This window comes from Salvelinus alpinus, chromosome 20 (assembly GCF_045679555.1).
Source record: "Salvelinus alpinus chromosome 20, SLU_Salpinus.1, whole genome shotgun sequence".
NCBI lineage: Eukaryota > Metazoa > Chordata > Actinopteri > Salmoniformes > Salmonidae > Salvelinus > Salvelinus alpinus.
The window spans coordinates 34,432,486-34,453,627 of record NC_092105.1 but is presented as its reverse complement, the minus strand read 5'-3'; the positions used below and the strand labels follow the sequence as shown (position 1 = coordinate 34,453,627).

Genomic DNA, 21,142 nt, shown 5'->3' with positions numbered 1-21,142 from the left:
AGAAACGAGGCTAAATGTGGTTCAAATGGGCAATGGTCCCTTTCCTTCCTTCTTTCTTGACTACTGAGGTAAACGAAGGTGGTGGTTGGGTGTCCCATCCATCTTACTGCACAAAAACACTGACAGACAAGGTGTCACTTTGAGTCTTGCACTTGCATGCTAAAATACTCCTTAGGGACCAATAAATATGTAAATGCAGCCAGGAGCCTGATTGAGATTCAGCCTCCGCTCGACAGTCGCCACGCTCGGTGGAGTGTGGAGCAGAATTAAGAGGTGAGACACACACACACACTGTTCAATTACTACACCACCGCTTGTGTGCCGTGACATCATGCTCCGGTAACACTGTGAGACATGAACAAGCTAACGTTACGCCACGCAGCCTTGGGCCCCAACAGCCTGAAATCAAAACTGACATTCTGTAAAACCACCAACACGTAGCTAACGCTTGCCTCAGTCCTGCAGATAAAACGCTGAAATAGGATATCAGTCCATCCAGAGCTGTAATCACACTAAAGCAGCTGCCTTTAGGCTTACATGGGGACGTGACAATAAACACTGTACATGGGCTAGGGTGTAATTTGGGGGGGAGGGGGAGGGTTGTACCAGGAATAGGGAGTACCGGTTAGGCTGCCAAAGTCCAGACAGAATTGCTAGAGCAGTCACTCTTACTGTAATGACTGACTGCCACACCCAGACAGACCAAGGACAGCCAATCACAACAGAACAAGTGCCATTTTATAACTTTGGCCTTTAGAGACGAGATGTTTTACCAATGGACCCCCTGGTGAATCCTGGACACCATAACCAGGACAGACAGACTCAAAGAGAACAGAAAGGAATAATGTGTTTCCAGTAAGGAAAACATCCCAAACATACATATATATTATTAGTGTTCTATTTAATTCGCTGGTTCCTAGTTAAAACGAACAAAAATATAAAACGCAACATGCATACATTTTTAAGATTTTACTGAGTTACAGATCATATAAGGAAATCAGTCAATTGAAATAAATTCAGTAGGCCCTAATCTATGGACTTAACAATACAGATATGCATCTGTTGGTCACATCATAGATACCTTTAAAAAAAAGTAGGGGCATGGAACAGAAAACCAGTCAGTATCTTGTGTAACCATCATTTGCCTCATGCAGCTCGACACATCTCCTTCACATAGAGCTGATCAGGCTGTTGATTGTGGCCTGTGGAATGTTGTCCCACTTCTCTTCAATGGCTGTGCAAAGTTGCTGGTTATTGGTGGGAACTGAAACACGCTGTTGTACACGTCAATCCAGAGCATCCCAAACATGCTCAATGGGTGACATGTCTGGTGAGTATGCAGGCCATGGAAGAACTGGGATATTTTCAGCTTCCAGGAATTGTGTGCAGATCCTTGCAACATGGGACTGTGCATTATCATGCTTAAACATGAGGTGATGGTGGCGGATGAATGGCAAGACAATGGGCCTCAGGATCTTGTCACGGTATCTCTGTGCATTCAAATTGCCGTTGATAAAATGCTATTTTTTCCCATTGTCCGTAGCTTATGCTTGCCCATACCATAACCCCACCACCACCACCATGGGGCACTATGTTCACAACGTTGACATCAGCAAACCGCTCGCCCACACGAAGCCATCCACACTGTCTGCCATCTGCCCTGTACAGTTGAAACCTGGGATTCATCCATGAAGAGCACACTTCTCCAGCGTGCCAGTCAGTGGAGGCTCCTCAGAGGAGGAAGGGGAGGACCATCCTCCTCAGTGAAATTTCATAAAAATAAAAATTGTGAAACACTAAAAAAGTTTTCCTTTTTAGATACAACTATACAAAATATATATGTCACCAAATAATTGATTAAAACACACTGTTTTTAATGGTCTATAGTAACTTCAACTGCACTCTCTGGGGTAGCACCATGGTGTAGCCGGAGAACAGCTAGCTTCTGTCTTCCTCTGGATACATTGACTTCAATACAAAACCTAGGAGGCTCAAAGGCCTTACCCCCTTCCATAGACATACATGGTAATTATGACCACTTCTGGAGGACAACCTCAAACCAATTAAAACCTTTGCAGTATGAACTGACATGTTGTCCATCCAATCATAGGATTAGGACCAGAGAACGAACCTGGTGTTTTGTATTGGGGTTGTGCCGCAAAGCATTATGGTGGGTTCTATGTATTGAGAAGCTTGGTGGATGCCAACCGCTGTTAAACCTCATCAAAGAAGATGAAGAGAAGCTTGGTGACATTATTGGATAGATGAAAAGTGATAGTTGAACTTTTTGGTTATTATTCCATTCAAATTAGTTTCTTCAAATTACAGGAGATGGGGGTGAGATTATACATTGTTTTCTTGGTTTTAGAACTTTATTTTTGTGTCCAGTTTACAAGGCAAATTTAAATAAATTGTACTAACTTCAGTAGCAAGTAGCCGTAGCTAGCTAGCTATCTACCAGCTCCAGTGTGCCGTTTTTGCCGCCAACTATGGAACGCCGTTTGGGTGTTTGCTATGGATATTGCTGGCCTTGCCTGCTTTTTGGAAAGTCTGTGCCTTGGGCGAAAGAGGGTACAAAGACCTGAAGAACATTAATCGTTCAGCTAAACGGCAAAACAAAAGCAAGGTGCATATAAATGGCCACATCAGATTCAAGCTTCTGGGGAAAAGCTGCATCGATCATGACAAAGGTCTGCGTATTCAAACTGCGCAACACAACGATAAAGTAAGAAGGAACAGGAATGTTCTCAAGCGGTTTATCAACACCACTGGGTTTTCAAGAATTGGCTTTTAAAAGGACACGACGAAAGGGAAAGTTCCGCTAACAAGTGCAACTACAATGAACTTGCAGTGGTAATTGCACGTTACGATGCTTTACTTGCTGAACACATGGAACGTTCTGTCTTTTCTAGGATGTCAAATCAATTCAGAATGATTTGATAGCTTCCATCGCATCATCCATTAAAAGTTAGATTAAAGAAAGAGGTGGACGCTGCGTATTTTTCCGCACGCGCTCAAGTACATTTTCCACTTTCTTCCGGTATTTATTTAGAAATATAACTCAATCAATCCGGACAGACCCAAGCAAAAACGTATTACACAAATGTTTTATGGGTTGAAAACGAGACTATTTCTTCAGTCTGATCAACAGTAGGCTACTAATAAGAGCAGCTGCATACAGCCTACGTGCGCTGTCCATTTGGTCAGGGTAACTAAGGAGAAATGTGAATGTGATCCAATTTGGTTTATATTCAAAATGTGGCTGGCTAGGCTGCCTATTCGTTTTCAATCCCAAATTGTTAACTGGAATTAATCAATCAACATAATAGTGATGACAGATGTGAGTCATTTAAAAAAAATACTAGGCCTACAGTTACATAGAACTGCAAGCAAGCTCAGCCCTGTGAGTGCTATTGTCTATCAGTTGTTGTCTCTGTCTGGGTAGAGTTTGCTCATCTAGTCTAACTATAATTCATATGACCAAGTATAATGTTGCTGCAGTTGGACAGGGTTTTCACCCCCCCCCCCCCAGGGGCCAGGAGTTTTTAAAAACCATGTGACCTGATTGGGAAAAACTGGTCCCATCATAGCTCTTTCATTTTTACAACGGATTAATCACTGTCACACCTTATAGGGTCTCAAGTTTTCCTGGTTAGGTTAACAGATAAGGAAAAACTCTGGGCCCCAGGGGGTAAAAATTGCCCCGCCACTCTGGGACCTATGGAGCCACCAGTCTGCTTGCAGTTGTCAGTTATGTGGATGACCAGGGCATTATTCAGGAATGTTTCTTGGGCAACTTTGATGTGTCAAGTGGGTGAGATGCGCACTCTGTGTTTAACTTAATGGAGAAACTTGCTGTTCAAACCTATGGTGCAGCTGTAATGGAATGTACAGTTGAAGTCGGAAGTTTACATACACTTAAGTTGGAGTCATTAAAACTCGTTTTTCAACCACTCCACACATTTCTTGTGAACAAACTATAGTTTTGGCAAGTCGGTTAGGACATCTACTTTGTGCATGATGCAAATAATTTTTCCAACAAATGTTTACAGACAGATTATTTCACTGTATAGCCATTCCAGTGGGTCAGAAATGACTGTGCCTTTAAACAGCTTGGAAATTCCATAAAATTATGTCATGGCTTTAGAAGCTTCTGATTGACTCAAATTATGTCAATTAGCCTATTGGAGGTGTACCCATGGATGTATTTCAAGGCCTACCTTCAAACTGACATCATGGGAAAATCAAAAGAAATCAGCCAAGACCTCAGAAAAAAAATTGTAGACCTCCACAAGTCTGGTTCATCCTTGGGAGCAATTTCCAAATGCCTGAAGGTACCACGTTCATCTGTACAAACAATAGTACGCAAGTATAAACACCATGGGACCACGGAGCCGTCATACTGCTCAGGAAGGAGACTTGTTCGTCTCCTAGAGATGAACGTACTTTGGTGCGAAAAGTGCAAATCAATCCCAGAACAACAGTCCTATATTGACATAACCTGAAAGACCGCTCAGCAAGGAAGAAGCCACTGCTCCAAAACCGCCATAAAAAAGCCAGACTACAGTTTGCAACTGCACATGGGGACATAGATCGTACTTTTTGGAGAAATGTCCTCTGGTCTGATGAAACAAAAATAGAACTGTTTGGCCATAATGACCATCGTTATGTTTGGAGGAAAAAGGGGGATGCTTACAAGCCAAAGAACACCATCCCAACCGTGAAGCACGGGGGTGGCAGCATCATGTTGTGGGGGTGCTTTGCTGCAGGAGTGACTGGTGCACTTCACAAAATAGATGGCTTCATGAGGAAGAAAAATTATGTGGATATATTGAAGCAACATCTCAAGACATCAGTCAGGAAGTTAAAGCTTGGTCGCAAATGGGTCTTCCAAATGGACAATGACCCCAAGCATACTTCCAAAGTTGTGTCAAAATGGCTTACGGACAACAAAGTCAAGTATTGGAGTGGCCATCACAAAGCCCTGACCTCAATCCTATAGAAAATGTGTGCGAGCAAGGAGGCCTACAAACCTGACTCAGTTACACCAGCTTAGTCAGGAGGAATGGCCAAAATTCACCCAACTTATTGTGGGAAGCTTGTGGAAGGCTACCTGAAACGTTTTACCCAAGTTAAACAATTTAAAGGCAGTACTACCAAATACTAATTGAGTGTATGTAAACTTCTGACCCACTGGGAATGTGATGAAAGAAATAAAAGCTTAAATAAATCATTCTCTCTACTATTATTCTGACATTTCACATTCTTAAAATAAAGTGGTGATCCTAACTGACCTAAGACAGGGAATTTTTACTAGGGTTAAATGTCAGGAATTGTGAAAAACTGAGTTTAAATGTATTTGGCTAAGGTGTATGTAAACTTCCGACTTCAACTGTATCTGCTATTTGTATTTCCAACTAAGTCCTCTCCTGTTCCCTGATTAAGAGGTGATGACCACTCCACACTACTACCATTGTCAACTCTGTCCTGACATGAACTGAAGCCACGTCTCATGTGCCCGCTCATCAACTGGCACATTGAACGTTTCCTCTCCAATCACTGAGTAACCCTATCAATTCTCTCTCATTACTGTATATAGTCAATCACATACACAATTACACATTGATTTTACTTGCTTGGACAAACGCTTTAACTCTTTAGTCTAACTGTGTGGTGTGTTTTGTTATTGTTTGTCTTCCCAGTCAACCCCTGAAGTTAAGCCTCTGTGTTACCTCAACTCCTGCCTCATACCCTCATTCAATCACTGCTGTGATCCCTTCCCAACACTAATTAGCCCTCTCATTCCCATTCCCAATAATAAAGACATTTATAGTACAATATTAAATGGTTTAGGTTAAAATAATTACTTTGATGATTTTTGAAACACACTTTGACGTCTCTGTGCGTCCCGTGCCTGTACCGTAGGTCTCCCATCCTCCTCAATTTTTCAAGTCACCAGCCTCCACTGGTGCCAGTGGCTATCGAAGGTGAGCATTTGCCCTCTGAAGTCGGTTACGACCGTCTGCGGTTGAGGCCAGTTGGACGTACTGCCAAATTCTCAAAAATTATGTTGGAGTCGGCTTATGGTAGAGAAATTAATGTTCCATTCTCTGTCAACAGCTCTGGTGGACATTCCTGCAGTCAGCATGCCAATTGCACTCTCCCTCAAAACTTGAGGCATCTGTAGCGTTGTGTGACAAAACTGCACATTTTAGAGTGGCCTTTTATTGTCCAAGCACAATGTGCATCTGTGTAATGATCATGCTGTTTAATCAGCTTCTTGAAATGCCACACTTGTCAGGTGGATGGATTATCTTTGCAAAGGAAAAATGCTCACTAACAGAGAAGTAAACAAATTGGTGCACAACATTTTAGAGAAATAAGCTTTTTGTGCATATGGACATTTTCTGGATTTTTTTTTATTTCAGCTCATGAAACATGGGACCGACACGTTGCATTTATATTTTTGTTCCGTGTTGATGAAAAGCCAACAGAACTGAGAGATTCAATAGAGATGAGGTTAACCAATTGAAAGACCAATTAACAGCTAATAAAGCTAGGCTATACATTAAAATCCCAGAAGTACATGTCTGGTCTAATGTCTTAAACAAAAATATAAAACCTTAACGAGTAGATTGGTAAATTAAGTAAAATCCCTACAGCACTATAACACTGACAGCTGAAGGTCGCTGTGAAGCCCACTCTCTCACTGGCTAGCTTCTGGCCATGCTGAAATCAACAGATCCATCAGCATTAGTGTGTGAGTGTTGCTGCTGAGGAAATCAGTAAATATCACCCCACAGGGACTCTGCAGGAGTACGTGGGCTGGGGTCTTTATGAGGGAACGTTTACCGCTGGCAGTGGGAAAGGGAGGAAGCATTCTTGCATGCCAGTGGCACCAAAGCCTCCTTTCCCTGTTGCATCTAATGTGACAACAACTGCAGTGGATCCCCATTTTATTCACATTATTCAAGATGGTGGGGATTTCATGGTTTTCTCTTATCAATTAAACAGTTCTGCTTAGGTTTGTTCTAAGAAGAGACAGCCTGGGCCTCCCGAGTGGTGCAGTGGTCTAAGGCACTGCATCACAGTGCTAGCTGTGTCACTAGAGATCCTGGTTTGAGTCCAGACTCTGTCGCAGCCGGCCGCGACCGGGAGACCCATGGGGTGGCACACAATTGCCCTATCGTCGTCCGGGTTAGGCCGGCAGGGATATTCTTGTCCCATCGCGTACTAGCGACTCCTGTGGCGGGCCGGGTGTAATGCACGCTGACACTCACCAGGTGTACGGTGTTTCCTCCACACATTGGTGCGGCTGGCTTCCGGGTTAAGCGGGCATTGTGTCAAGAAACAGTGCGGCTTGGTTGGGTTGTGTTTCGGAGGACGCACGGCTCTCGACCTTCGCATCTCCCGAGTACGTACGGGAGTTGCAGCGATGGGACAAGATTATAATTGGATACCACGAAATTGGGGAGAAAAAGGGGGTAAAAGTGCACCTAGGGGCCTACCTACACAGTACACACATAATCAAATGTCATGGAAATATGTTGTACAGGACAAGAGAGAATACAATTAGGCCTACATAAAAGCATTGCCAACTATAATGACTGGCAAACAGCAGTATCTGTTCGGATGCTAAGTGCTGTTGAATGCAGCCCATGATTTTACTATCCTCTTGTGAAGCCTAACTATCCATCCCTCTTCCCTGCCTAGAGCCAACTAATGTCTTTTCAGTCGTATGCTAATCCCTCCTAATATGAGGGATAATTGGGCCTCTCTCTTTCTCCTCATTTGAGTACATTTGGTGACAGAATTACATATTATGGTCTCTCCCTAAACAAATACAAAACAAGCAGACTAAACAACATGCATCAGGGAGGTTCGAATTATTCACCACATTATCTATCCTGTTGCCTAGTCACTTTACCCCTACCTATACAGTACCAGTCAAACGTTTGGTCACACCTACTCATTCCAGGTCTTTTTTAAATTTTATTTTTTTACATTGTATAATAGTGAAAACATCAAAACTATGAAATAACATATGGAATCATGTAGTAAACAAAAGTGTTAAATCTAAATATTTTATATTTGGGATTCTTCTAGTAGCCACCGTTTGCCTTGATGACAGCTTTGCACACTCTTGCCATTCTATCAACCAGCTTCACCTAGAATGCTTTCTAACAGTCTTGAAGGAGTTCCCACATATGCTAAGCTCTTGTTGGCTGCTTATCCTTCACTCTGCGGTCAAACTCATCCCAAACCATCTCAATTGGGTTGAGGTCGGGTGATTGTGGAGGCCAGGTCATCTGATGCAACACCCCATCACTCTCCTTCTTGGTCAAATAGCCCTTACACAGCACAGCCCTTCCATCATTGTCCTGTTGAAAAAAAATATATAGTCCCACTAAGCCCAAACCAGATGGAATGGCATATCGCTGCAGAATGCTGTGGTAGCCATGCTGGTTAAGTGTGCCTTGAATTCTAAATAAATCACAGACCGTGTCACCAGCAAAGCACCATCCCCCCACCTCCTCCATGCTTCACGGTGGGAACCACAGATGCGGAGATCACCTACTCTGCATCACAAAGACACAGCGGTTGGACTCATCAGACCAAAGGACAGCTTTCCACCGGTCTAATGTCCATTGCTCATTTCTTGGCCCAAGCAAGTCTCCATCCCTCTGGTGTCCTTTAGTAGTGGTTTCTTTGCAGTAATTTGAACACGAAGGCCTTATTCACACAGTCTCCTCTGAACAGTTGATGTTGAGATGTGTCTGTTACTTGAACTCTGAAGTAACTATTTTAGAGTCTGGTAACTAATGAACATATCCTCTGCGGCAGAGGTTACTCTGTGTCGGTCCTCATGAGAGCCAGTTCCATCATAGCGCTTGATGGTTTTTGCGACTGCACTTGAAGAAACTTTAAAAGTTCTTGAAATTTTCAGGATTGACTGACCTTCATGTCTTAAAGTAATGATGGACTGTCATTTCTCTTTTACCAAATAGGGCTATCCTCTGTATACCACCCCTACCTTGTCACAACACAACTGACTGGCTCAAACGCATTAAGAAGGAAAGAAATTCCACAAATTAACTTTTAACTAGGCACACCTGTTAAATGTCCGAACTGAATTTGGTAAAAGGTCTTTTATGTACTCTGCGCCATCGTCTTGGAACACCTTACAAAATACTTTTAAACTGGAAGAACTTGTCCCGGTTGGTGTTTTTAAATCACTGATGAAGGATTTTGAGGCTGATTCCCTGACCTGTCAATGTTTTTAATTTGCTGTTTTTGATATTGTTATACTCTTGTGAATTCAATGGTTTTTACTAGATTACTTGTAGTTTTTCATGTTGTCTGTCTGTAATTTTTGTAATGACTTGGTGCTGCCTATCTTGGCCAGGACGCTCTTGAAAAAGAGATTTTAAATCTCAATGAGCCCTTCCTGGTTAAATAAAGGTTAAATAAAAATAAAAATTGAAATGAATTCCAGGTGACTTCCTCATGAAGCTGGTAGAGAGACTGCCAAGAGTGTGCAAAGCTGTCATCGAGCAAAAAAGGGTGGCTACTTTGAAGAATCTCAAATATATTTAAATTTGTTTCACACTTTGTCTTCACTATTATTCTACAATGTAGAAAATAGTAAAAATGAAGAACCTTGGAATGAGTAGGTGTGTCCAAACTTGACTGGTACTGTATGTACAGTACATACTGTAGCTACCTCAATTACCTCATACCCCTAAACCGACTGGTGCTCTCTGTATTTAGCCATGTTATTTTCTACTCCCTACATATAGCCATGTTATTTTTACTAATTATTCACTGTGCATTTATTCCTCATCAGTTTCTATTTTGTTATATATCTTTAACTCTGCATTGTTGGAAATGGACCCGTAAGTAAGCATTTCACTGTTAGTCTACACCTGTTGTCTATGAAGCATGTGACAAATAACATTTGATTTATTTGATCCTGAGTGGCCATTGCTGTGTTCCAGAAGAATACAATACTGGCTGCTGCATGCAGTACAGCTGTGTCATAGCCTAGGCCTATTTGTTTTCTCTAGGACGCTGAAATTATCTTCATTTAGACAAAAGTGGAAACTAGTCCTAACCTTAACCCAGTCTCTGACACAGCAAGGAAAAGTACATGTCATTATAGCATAAGCCTATTTATCACATTTTTAATAGAATTAAAGCTCAGACACTAGCATTGATTTGAGTATCAACTAGGGCTGTGAAGGTCTTGGAATTTGAGGTTGCGGTAATTGGCCAGGGCAATGTACACGGTCACTGACATAATTGTGTGGGGGGGGGGGGGGGGGGGTTGGCGTATTATAGGAATAAGAGTCTATAAACATGCATTGTATAAAAGAAAGTCCACTCATCAAGTGGCATAGCCTATAGGCTAGCGCTTCTACACCCCCGCGCATCTAACGTTAGCGGTTTAGCTGCTGGATCATCAAATGACCGTTGGAAAGAGGAGATGTTGACAGTTTAATAGACAGACTTAGTTAGCAAAACAATTGCTTATAATTGTTAGCTAATAATACCGCTAATAGGTCAAGTTTATCTATATGAAAATATATTTATTAAAAATGTTTTTCAAAAAAATGTATGTAGGCCTATTTTTAAATGGTTTTGACAGTTATTTTATTTTCATGACTGTCTTCCTCCATAACCATCACACGGTTATTCAATTACCGTCACAGCCCTATTATTAACCAATAATACATAAGCTGTGTGTCCTTATCAGCTAACCAAAGAAGGACATACTCTTCCTTCCTGCCTTACCTTCTTCTCTCTGGTCGTTGAGAGCAATGTTCTTCAGCATGTTCTTGTCCACAGCAGGCAGGCCATTAGTGTTGTCTGTGTAGGACGGCCTGTAGTTGACATCAGAACGTGAGCGGTTGTGGCCTTTCTTAAAGGCGGTGTTGGAGGAGTTAGAGGTGGTGTTGTTGGTGTCCTTGGTGTGGGCAGCCAGGTCGTTGGTGGAACGAGCACGACTCCTTTTCCCCTGCCTCAGAGCCAGCACACTGAAGGCAGAGGGCTGGTCAGCCCAGGCCACGTTACGGGGGGACACCTCAGTCCCCTGCTCCCTGGCCAGCAGGCCCCAAACCCCGCTAGAGCTCAGCTTCCCCAGGGCTGCAGACATCTCCTGCAGCTTGGGGTGGTGTTGCCTGGGCTGCCGGAACCCATCCCCACCCTGGCAGTGGCTTTGGCCTCCACCCCCATCCAGGCAGTGTAGGAAGTCCTCAGTGGCCTCCAGGGCAGGACTAATGTCCTCCACCTCCAGCCCTTCCATGGTGCTCCCGGGGTGGGTCCCTCCGAGAGGCTGTTAGGGCAGGCGGGGTGGTCCTCTATGGGCCGGGATGGTCCTCTATGGGGTGGGGTGGTCCTCTATGGGGCAGGGTGGCTCTGGAACTTGCAGCCGGAGCATCTGCCGTCTGAGCCCCAGAGGGAGGCAGTCTGAGCGGATGGTGTTCCTCGAGGGCAGGAAGCTCCTTCCAGGACAACAATCCCTCTTTAACACAGCTCTGTTAATCAACTAGCTAGAGGCGGACGATCCTATTGAGTTAATGCAGAGATTGGCACAGTAAGAGGAGTAGGTCTGGCCTTTGCCAGAAATTCTCATGGCACAGTTTTGGGTGGCACTGTTTTTCTTACACAGGCCGATACACACACACACTTGAAGAACTGTGGTGCTGTGTGTTTGTGTGTGAGAGAGAGAGAGCTTTCACATGAATCCACATATGGATGTGTGTAACAAAGAAGAATGCTCCTCCTCCACATTGGGTGATGATGTCAATATGAAGATTCACTGTGTCATGGAAAAGAGGGAACAAAAAAAAGGAAGCATGTCAGGGTTGATTATTGGACAGTAAGAAACACAGAACAGGGTCAACATCAGTTAGGTTTAGCACTGAACGAGGCTTAGCAAGCTTCACATTTCCCATTATAATAGAACATGCACATTATCCTGACAGCCTAAAAATAGTTAAAACACTCACTACCAACAATCTTAACTCATTGTAAATCAATCTGAACCTACCCTCAATCATCAGCTAAAAAGGGTCTCAAATGGACGTCTCCTCAAAAGTCAGACTCATCATCAGACGCTCCCTCAAATGTTCGGATCATCCCAGTTTGAGGGAGTAAATGGAATAGTCTAACACACAGCCAACCTGTGCCTCAGGCATGGACCAACCTGGTTGGAGCGGGGTTCCCTTTCATCTGCCCAGCCAGTTTAGCCTCTCACTGTCAGGGTTTGTTGTTATTTTTCTCTTCCTCCCCGATGCAACCTCTGACTCCTCATCCATCGCTACCTCTCTTTCTCTCTCTCTCTCTCTCTCTCTCTGACAGGCCCATCGATTTTCCCTGCCTCCCTCCCTTGCCCCTTCTGGCTCAGGGTCTTTCACTTTCTTCCAGTAATGAATTATTTAGAGGGCATTACATCACCATTAGCCAATCGCTGGACGGCATACAGTCAGTACTTCACTTAGAAAGGGTGATGTGGAGGAAGGGGGTGATGGTGGGGAGGTGGATGGATCAGAGAGCAGGCAGGCCAGATGAGGCTGTGCTTAGGAATGTTATCTCCGTGACAACAACCCTGGCCAGAGGCTGGGGCAGGTTGTGACTCCAGCTTCAGCAGCTATCGGACTCATCAATCTCTCTTCAGCAATGACCTCACTGCATCTAATGAAACACTATGTCAACATGGCTATGTACTGTATGCTCATAGCAAACTAACATCCAGACAATCATCCTGCACTAAAGAGTACGCCCAACACCAGGAAAACATATTCAACCATCCCCAAGAGCAAACGGTAAAAAGGAAAACACAAATCATGACATTTGACATGAGTGACCTTGACTCAAAAAGGCTTGGTTGCATGTGATGGGTTAAGTGCATGACTGTCTGAGGCTAGCAGCACCACCAGCAGCTGAGTCACGACTGTGTCCTCACCTTCCCAGCAGACCACCCTGTGTGACACAGAAGCACACAGTGCCTCCTCACTGACTTTTTATATCCCTCTCACACAGCAGCACACAGCAGGCATTGCATCCCCCCTTAGGGTATCAAGCATAAGCATTTCGCTACACTCGCAATAACATCTGCTAACCATGTGTATGTGACCAATACATTTTGATTTAGGGCAGTAGCTAGCATCAGTGTGTCTGTAAGCATGAACATATAGTCTATAGCTAGAGAGACTATGCACTTTATTTTATATATTAATTTGAAATGGTGGTAACGTTAACTAGCTAACAGAGAAAGTGTCTCTAGTGTAGGTAGCAATTCCTTGATCAATACAAGGGGAAAGCGCAGTCAAGACAGGTGTCTTTCTTAGAACTTCAGTCGACTAGTTGTCATCAACGCAAGTATTACAGTTTTACATAAGGTTAGACATCCTGACCAGCTGCATCCTGGTTGAGTGGTTCACTGACATAACTAGTTAGCAAGCCCCAAATTAGCACAGAATATTAGACCACTTCCAACATTCGTCATTGAAACAATAATTAGCTAGCTTGTAGAGTTTGCCTAACGGTACCAATCCAGATAAACGACTCAGCTAGCTAGCAGGTGTGAACGTCCATCCTCTACTGTAACTAGCTAACTTAGCAAGCTAGCTAACGTTAGCTAGCCTCCATCCTTGAACAATGTCATTTTGATAGCAGGGGTAAAACCATCTACACGCGCAAATATTTATCAATATTTGTTAATATTGTATTTCAAAAACAACATAAAGCTAGCTAAATACCCACATGTACGTAAAACAAATATATACATCGTGACTCACCTGAATCTGTTTACAAATATGTAATTTTCTGGTCCGTCAGCGAAAACGTTCACCGGATGGAACTGATAGTTCCGTCATTAAATGTTCCGTCTCAATTCTGCCGGGGGAGTTATTGCATGGTCTTACAATTTGTGTGAGTTTGCCATGCATTCCCCCAGATCAGGTCAGAAGAATTACTGTACAGAGTTGTACATTCTTCAATATCATGCATAGTAATGAATTATTGTATAAGTAATAATGTAATAGTATGGTAATATTAACATGATAATGCTGGTGTTACTATAATCTCAACATTAATCGAAAGAACCTAAGTGTGTAATAATAATGGACAACCTTTTGGTGAGTTGCTAAACCTTTCAGTTACTGCCTCATCCTGTATCCCTCTGTCTCAATCACCCCTTTTGTTATTATATATATATATTTTTACCATTTATTGTATTTTTTAATTCACACAAATTAACCTACAGTTGCTTCAAGACCAGTATAATACCAATCGAATGACTAAGGCAGGTGACAGCAGCGGGGGGGACATTTCAAACTGAAAGTCCTCCTACAGAGGTCATAAAGACATTTCTCTAATGACGAATCTGAGTGGAGGGGTGGAGGAAAGAGAACAGAGCATATTTTTTCCTAATAGGGCAGAGCTAACGGTCCTTGAAGCTACCCAGCGTCCATTGTGCTTGCCCCACAGAAAGAGAAACATTATTCAAGTCTCATTCAGGCCAGAGAGAGAAACACAGTAATTATCGTGGGCTCTCTGGCTAAACCTCCGACCTCCCCTCACTCGGTCCCTCAGCGCTCCACTGTACCCTTTCTGTGTGCTTATTGTCTAGGCTCATTTAAAAAGCCTTCTCTAATGAGGGGGACTGGCCCGGGCTAATGGGCTCAAATAAGTTCCTCTCCGAAGCATTGTTGTGGGATAATGGTGCTATGAGCCCCAGGTGTAAACTTGCAGACGCCATATTGTGCATGACCTACATAGAGCTGCATGTGAATTCCTGCTCAATTCTATTTGTCCCAGCAAACTCTCCTCTCTTTTTTTTGTTCTGAGAGGAGAGTCAATTATGGCAGTCAGGGATTAGGCCTAGCTGCTTTTGGGAGCGATGCAGGAGGCAGAGAAGGACTTGTAGTTCTGTTTTATAGCTCAATACTATAATGGATAAATACCCTTTGAAATGGGATTATATTGAAATAATATACACATAAATAGAGCAGTATATAATGTGATAACCTCAAGGACATCATGGCATTGAACACAATTGTAGCACGGGCATTACTAACATTGAATGGTATTGGTTGCTTCCTTCAGAGACTTGAAGGAAAAATTGTTCATTCACCAAGTAAAGTATAAATGCAAATTTGTCACATAATGATTTTATTTGTGTAATACAATAATACATATTATATGTTATTTTCCTCCCACAGTGTCTGTATCCAGCAAGACACAACAAAACTTTCAATCTAAGTGCGCTGCCTGGATACAAGATTGACATTGCAAATAAGGTTGAGTATCAACATCAAGAACAAGACCATTTCTGTCTGTATCCCCTCATCTTTCCATCTAACAGCACTCTTTCCCTCTCTCGTTTCTTGACCCACGCACTCCACTCTATCTATCTATATCTCTTTTCTCTCTGTCTGTTTCTCCCATCCATCTCCCCCCTATATTTTGATTATACCCTCCTGTTCTGATGACTAAATTATGATTGGGTTTAAGGATGGCAGTGCTTTCATCTGGCCAGTGTTGTTCTGCTCTCTCCCTCTCCAACACAAAGGGCCCGCTACCTCTGCTCTGCTCGACCGCTTTTGAAGAGTAGAGTGGCTGTTGGGTCCCCATGGAAACGGCAGCACAGGGGCCTCTTATGTCCTCCCTACCGGAGCAAGGTGTCCTCACCACAGAACAGAGACAGAGTTAGAGTACAGACAGAAGAACACAAAGGAAAACACAGCTCTTATCTTATAAATCTGTGAAAAGGAAGTGATTTCAGGAGAAATAGGGGCAATTTGACTGTGTATTATGATCTGTTTTTTTTTCATGTTGGAATGGCATTTTTTGCCAGGATGTCTGTTTGCTATGCAAGGCTAAGTCACATACCAGTAGACATCTAGTGCATTTCAATCTATGTAAAACAGAACAATCATAATCATGCCATTATGTTGCCATTATATATGCTGTTCCATAGGGGCCTGTAAAGGGCATAGTATGTTATAATTATGAATATCATGACTATAGGATGTGAGAGGGAGGATGGACAAAGACTTAATTGAAAGGGGGCCCAATGTATAGCAGTAAACATTTAGGACTACAAAACTAGACCTCCTGAATGTGTTCATTCAAAGCACTGACTAAACCAACAGTATCAACATATGACCAACCTGAAGAGACAGCTTCCTGGCTGGATGTACCCAGCTGGCACATTTGGTTCCTTGGAAGTTGTGGGAACATATATGTTTTTGGTTTCACATTTGTTGTGGGAACAAAGCCATATGTTTCCTGACTTTTCTGGGAATATTATTTTTAGGTTGCAGGGAGGTTCTGAGAATGTTTTACTCTGGTTCCTTGAACGTTTTCCTGGGAGGTTTTATTAATGCTCTGAGAACGGACATTATAGGTTATTTGGAGGTTTTTGAATAACTTCCTTAAAACTTTCACTGAATGTTTCAATATGACTTTCAGTAACACTGCTAGCTTCTTTTGAGTTAACTTTTATGAACTGCAAGCACAGATAGGACACATGGAACTTAATTTCCTTAAACATTAATCATGAAAACACTTTTTTTTTAAATGATCAGTGAGATTTGAACCTATTATCTTCTGTTCTCTGTCAATGGAATAAGTCCACCCCGCCACCAGGATGGAGCTAGCATGCCATCTTTTTTTACACATACAAAGCTGTTCATTTTAGTCTATTCAAACAGATTTCAAAGGAAACAAGCACTCATTAAGATCTGTTAGTGGGTGCGGCCAACTCACCTGAACACAATTAACAAGATAGAGTTTTGTTGATACTGAGAACTGAATGTATGTTTTTAAATAACATTCTTAGAACGTTATCTGAACATTACTAAAGTTTTCTTGTGGTTTTCATGGAAAGTTTTGTTAACGTTCTCAGAACTATTTGAGAACATGACTTTAAATAGAACCATGAGGAAACCTGCAGGAAACATTATGCTGAAGTACTGAAATTCCCACAGAAGAATGTTGTTTCTTAACATTCTCTGAACTATTTGAGAACATGCCTAATGTCAAACCAGTTGGAGAATGTTCCTTGAACATTACCAAATTTGAAATGAAATGTAAACATGTTTGAACTTTCAGGAAACATTCTGTTAACCCTTCACACTAGTGGGAATTGGCCTATATGGATAGGGCTAAATTTAAAAGTTTCTCATAGAAGAAATATGAAAGCATATGCATAACCATGATAGCAATTAAAAGGGAACAGTTTGGAGATTATGGAAACATTATTAAACTAAAGCTGAGGACACAACAGTTCACCTGACACAAGACTGAATCCAAACATTACACTGTTGATTTTATGTGCATTTTACATTTACTGTACTTTTCGCCGCATTTGTCGATAACGAAATCTGAAAATACTCTGTATACATTCAGTAATATGATAAGAATATTCTTGGATAATTTGGGTTAGTTGCAACATAAGACAAAAAAATCACAAGGGTTTGAGTGAGAGGTCAAACTGGTGACTCCAAGTGACACATTGTGCACAGTTCCCAAGTAATTTAAATGCATTTTTATGACTCAAAGAAGACTCTTCAACTATAAGGTGCTTTTTTGAGCTCTCCTAGCTGTGCCGTTGACGAACTAGAGCAAGCACACTTGTAGTTGTTTTGTTTGGAACACAACCCTGCATCCCTGCCATTAGCTTCTAACTTACCTAATTTACCGGGATTCTATGCCTCTAACCCTATTACGGGGGCTGAGTCACTGGCTTACTGGCGCTCTTCCATCCTGTCCCTAGGAGGGGTGCGTCACTTGAGTGGGTTTAGTCACTGATGTGATCTTCCTGTCCAGGTTTGGCGCCCCCTTCGGGTTCATGCCGTGGGGGAGATCTTCGTGGGCTATACTCGGCCTTGTCTCAGGGTAGTAAGTTGGTGGTTAAAGATATCCTTCTAGTGGTGTAGGGGCTGTGCTTTGGCAAAGTGGGTGGGGTTATATCATGCCTGGTTGGCCCTGTTTGGGGGTATTGCCGGACGGGGCCACAGTGTCACACGAACCCTCCTGTCTCAGCCTCCAGTATTTATGCTCCAATAGTTTATGTGTCGGGGGGCTAGGGTCAGTCTGTTATATCTGGAGTATTTTCTCCTGTCCTGCGGTGTCCTGCGTGAATTTAAGTATGCTCCCTCTAATAATCTCTCTCTCTCTCTCTCTCTCTCTCTCTCTCTCTCTCTCTCTCTCTCTCTCTCTCTCTCTCTCTCTCTCTCTCTCTCTCTCTCTCTCTCTCTCTCTCTCTCTCTCTCTCTCTCTCTCTCTCTCTCTCTCTCTCTCTCTCTCTCTCTCTCTCTCTCTCTCTCTCTCTCTCTCTCTCTCTCTCTCTCTCTCTCTCTCTCTCTCTCTCTCTCTCTCTCTCTTCTCTCTCTCTCTCTCTCTCTCTCTCTCTCTCTCTCTCTCTCTCTCTCTCTCTCTCTCTCTCTCTCTCTCTCTCTCTCTCTCTCTCTCTCTCAAAGGACCTGAGCCCTAGGACCATTCCTCAGGACTACCAGGCCTGATGACTCCTTGCTGTCCCCAGTCCACCTGGTCGTACTGCTGCTCCAGTTTCAACTGTTCTGCCTGCGGCTATGGAACCCTGACCTGTTCACCAGACGTGCTACCTGGTCCCGGACCTGCTGTTTTCAGAGAGAGAGAGAGTGCTGCTGCTGTCTCTAACTCTGAATGATCGGCTATGAAAAGCCAACTGACATTTACTCCTGAGGTGCTGACCTGTTGCACCCTCTGCAACCACTGTGATTATTATTATTTGACCCTGCTGGTCATCTATGAACATTTGAACATCTTGGCCATGTACTGTTATAATATCCACCTGGCACAGCTAGAAGAGGACTGGCCACCGCTCAGAGCCTAGGTTCCAGCCTTTCTATGAAGTTTCTCCTAACCACCGTGCTTCTACATCTGCATTGCTTGCTGTTTGGGGTTTTAGGCTGGGTTTCTGTACAGCACTTTGTGACATCTGCTGATGTGAACAGGGCTTTATCAATACATTTGTTTGATTGACCTAACTTCATCGCTAACATATAAAATAATGAGATACCAAACCCGTTCTTAGGGCTGGTTAACTCTTCAGATTCTTCGGGTTTCCACCGAACTAGGTAAATCCGCTTTTAGTTTTTACACTCCACATTTTTGGAATCACTTACAAAATTAATTACATTTGGATTCCCTGGTACCACTAGGGCATTTTAAAACCCTGATGATAAATTAGTTCACCGAGGTGTGCAATTATTTTTTCATTTATTTAGTCACTTGTTTATTATGGCTGTGATGTTGGTGATGTTTTGGTGTGGTGTACTTGTTATTGTATTTTGTTATATATTTTTAATCTTTTACTTAGTGGTCTCAGGGCGCCATTGAACATGACACCCTGGGGCATCCCGAATGGCGCAGTGGTCTAAGGCGCTACATCGCTAGCTGTGCCACTAGAGATTCTGGGTTCGAGTCCAGGCTCTGTCGCAGCCGGCTGCGACCAGGAGACCCATGGAGCGGTGCACAATTGGCCTGGCGTCGTCCGGGTTAGGGGAGGGTTTGGCCGGCAGGGATGTCCTTGTCCCATTGCGCACTAGTGACTCCTGTGGCGGGCTGGGCTCAGTGCACGCTGACATGGTTGCCAAGTGTACGGTGTTTCCTCTGACACATTGGTGCTTCCGGGTTAAATGGGCATTGTGTCAAGAAGCAGTGTGGCTTAGTTGGGTTGTGTTTGGGAGGACGCACGGCTCTCAACCTTCGCCTTTCCCAAGTCCGTGTGGGAGTTGCAGCAACGAAACAAGACTGTTACGAACAATTGGATACCGAGGAAACAGGATTAAAAAAATTGAACAATAATAAAATAATCCTCTCATCTTTTAAAATGCATTGAGTTCCCTTAATTTACAGTATTTCCCTCACTCGTACATTTGTCTTTTACAAAAGCTGCCCAATTAGCGGGAAGGATGGGGGCAACTTCTTGTCAGTCAAAACCCAATCAGAGCTGTAAAGCATAGACCCAGAGCTCTGACGTCATGTATAGAATGTTACTGTACAGCCGCTGCGTTTAAATTTAGACACCAATCCAAAAGTTTAAAGGGCTACATTAATGAAATACCAAGTAAATAACGTTTTTTTTGTCAAGGTCCTTAAATGTGCTGACAATGTTCCAAAGCCAAGCAACTATCCTGCACCAATCCAAGAAAGTTGTGGAAAGGTTGCATGCAAAATAACCAGAGGACAACCACACTCTAACCAAGCTCTAAGAAACATGGTTTTTACAACATGATGTGCTAGATTTGTAGTCGCCATAGACATGCAGCTATAGAAAGCACAGGAGGTTGGTGGCACCTTAATTGGGTAGGACGGGCTCGTGGTAATAGCTGGAGGGAAATTAGTGGAATGGTACCAAATACTGTACATCAAGCACATGGATTCTGTGTGTTACATGCCATTCCATTCACCCCATTCCAGCCATTATTATGAGCGGCGCTCCCCTCAGCAGCATCAGTGAGTTTCAAACCTATAATCTTCTGTTCTCTATCAATGGAATAAGTCCACTGCACCACCAGGATGGAGGTAGTGCCTTGCTTTTTTACACATATAAAGTTGTTAATTTTAGTCTATTCAAACATAACCCATTTCAAAGGAAACAAGAACTCATTAAGATCAGGTGTGGCCAATTAGCGAGCGAGGGCAACACACCTAAACAAGAGGCCAGTTTAGTTGATGCTAAGAATGGAACATATGTTTTTAAATAACATTCCTAGAATGTTCTCTGAACGTTACTAAAGTTGTGGTTTTTGTGGAACATTTTCTTTGTTCTTGGAACAATATGAGAACATGACTTTAAATAGAACCACGAGGAAACGTTATGCTGAAGTATTGACATTCCCACAGCAGAATGTTGTTTCGTAATGTTCTGGGAACAATCTGAAAACATTCCCAATGTCAAACCAGTTGGATAATGTTCTTAGAAAATTACCAACATTAAATGTAACCATGTTTTAACTTTCAGTAAATGTTCTGTTAAAGTAATGAAGTACCAAGAAAATATTTTTTTGTCAATTTCCTTAAAATGTGCTGAGAATGTTCCAAAGCCAAGCCACTATCCTGGTCCATTCTCAGAAAGTTTTAGGAT

General features: G+C 42.8%; 1 protein-coding gene across 1 annotated transcript in view; it reads right to left on the bottom strand.

Annotated features, from left to right (window-relative positions):
• The window catches only part of LOC139546729 (pleckstrin homology domain-containing family M member 3-like), a 51,130-nt gene extending 37,227 nt beyond the window's left edge, over nucleotides 1-13,903 (bottom strand). The window contains exons 1-2 of the mRNA XM_071355450.1: nucleotides 13,803-13,903; nucleotides 10,795-11,821 (exon numbers count right to left, since the gene is read on the bottom strand). Of these exons, the coding sequence (XP_071211551.1) occupies nucleotides 10,795-11,305 (511 nt within the window). The 5' untranslated portion in view covers nucleotides 11,306-11,821; nucleotides 13,803-13,903. The remainder of the gene's footprint in view (nucleotides 1-10,794; nucleotides 11,822-13,802) is intronic.
• Between the last annotated feature and the right edge of the window lie 7,239 nt (nucleotides 13,904-21,142).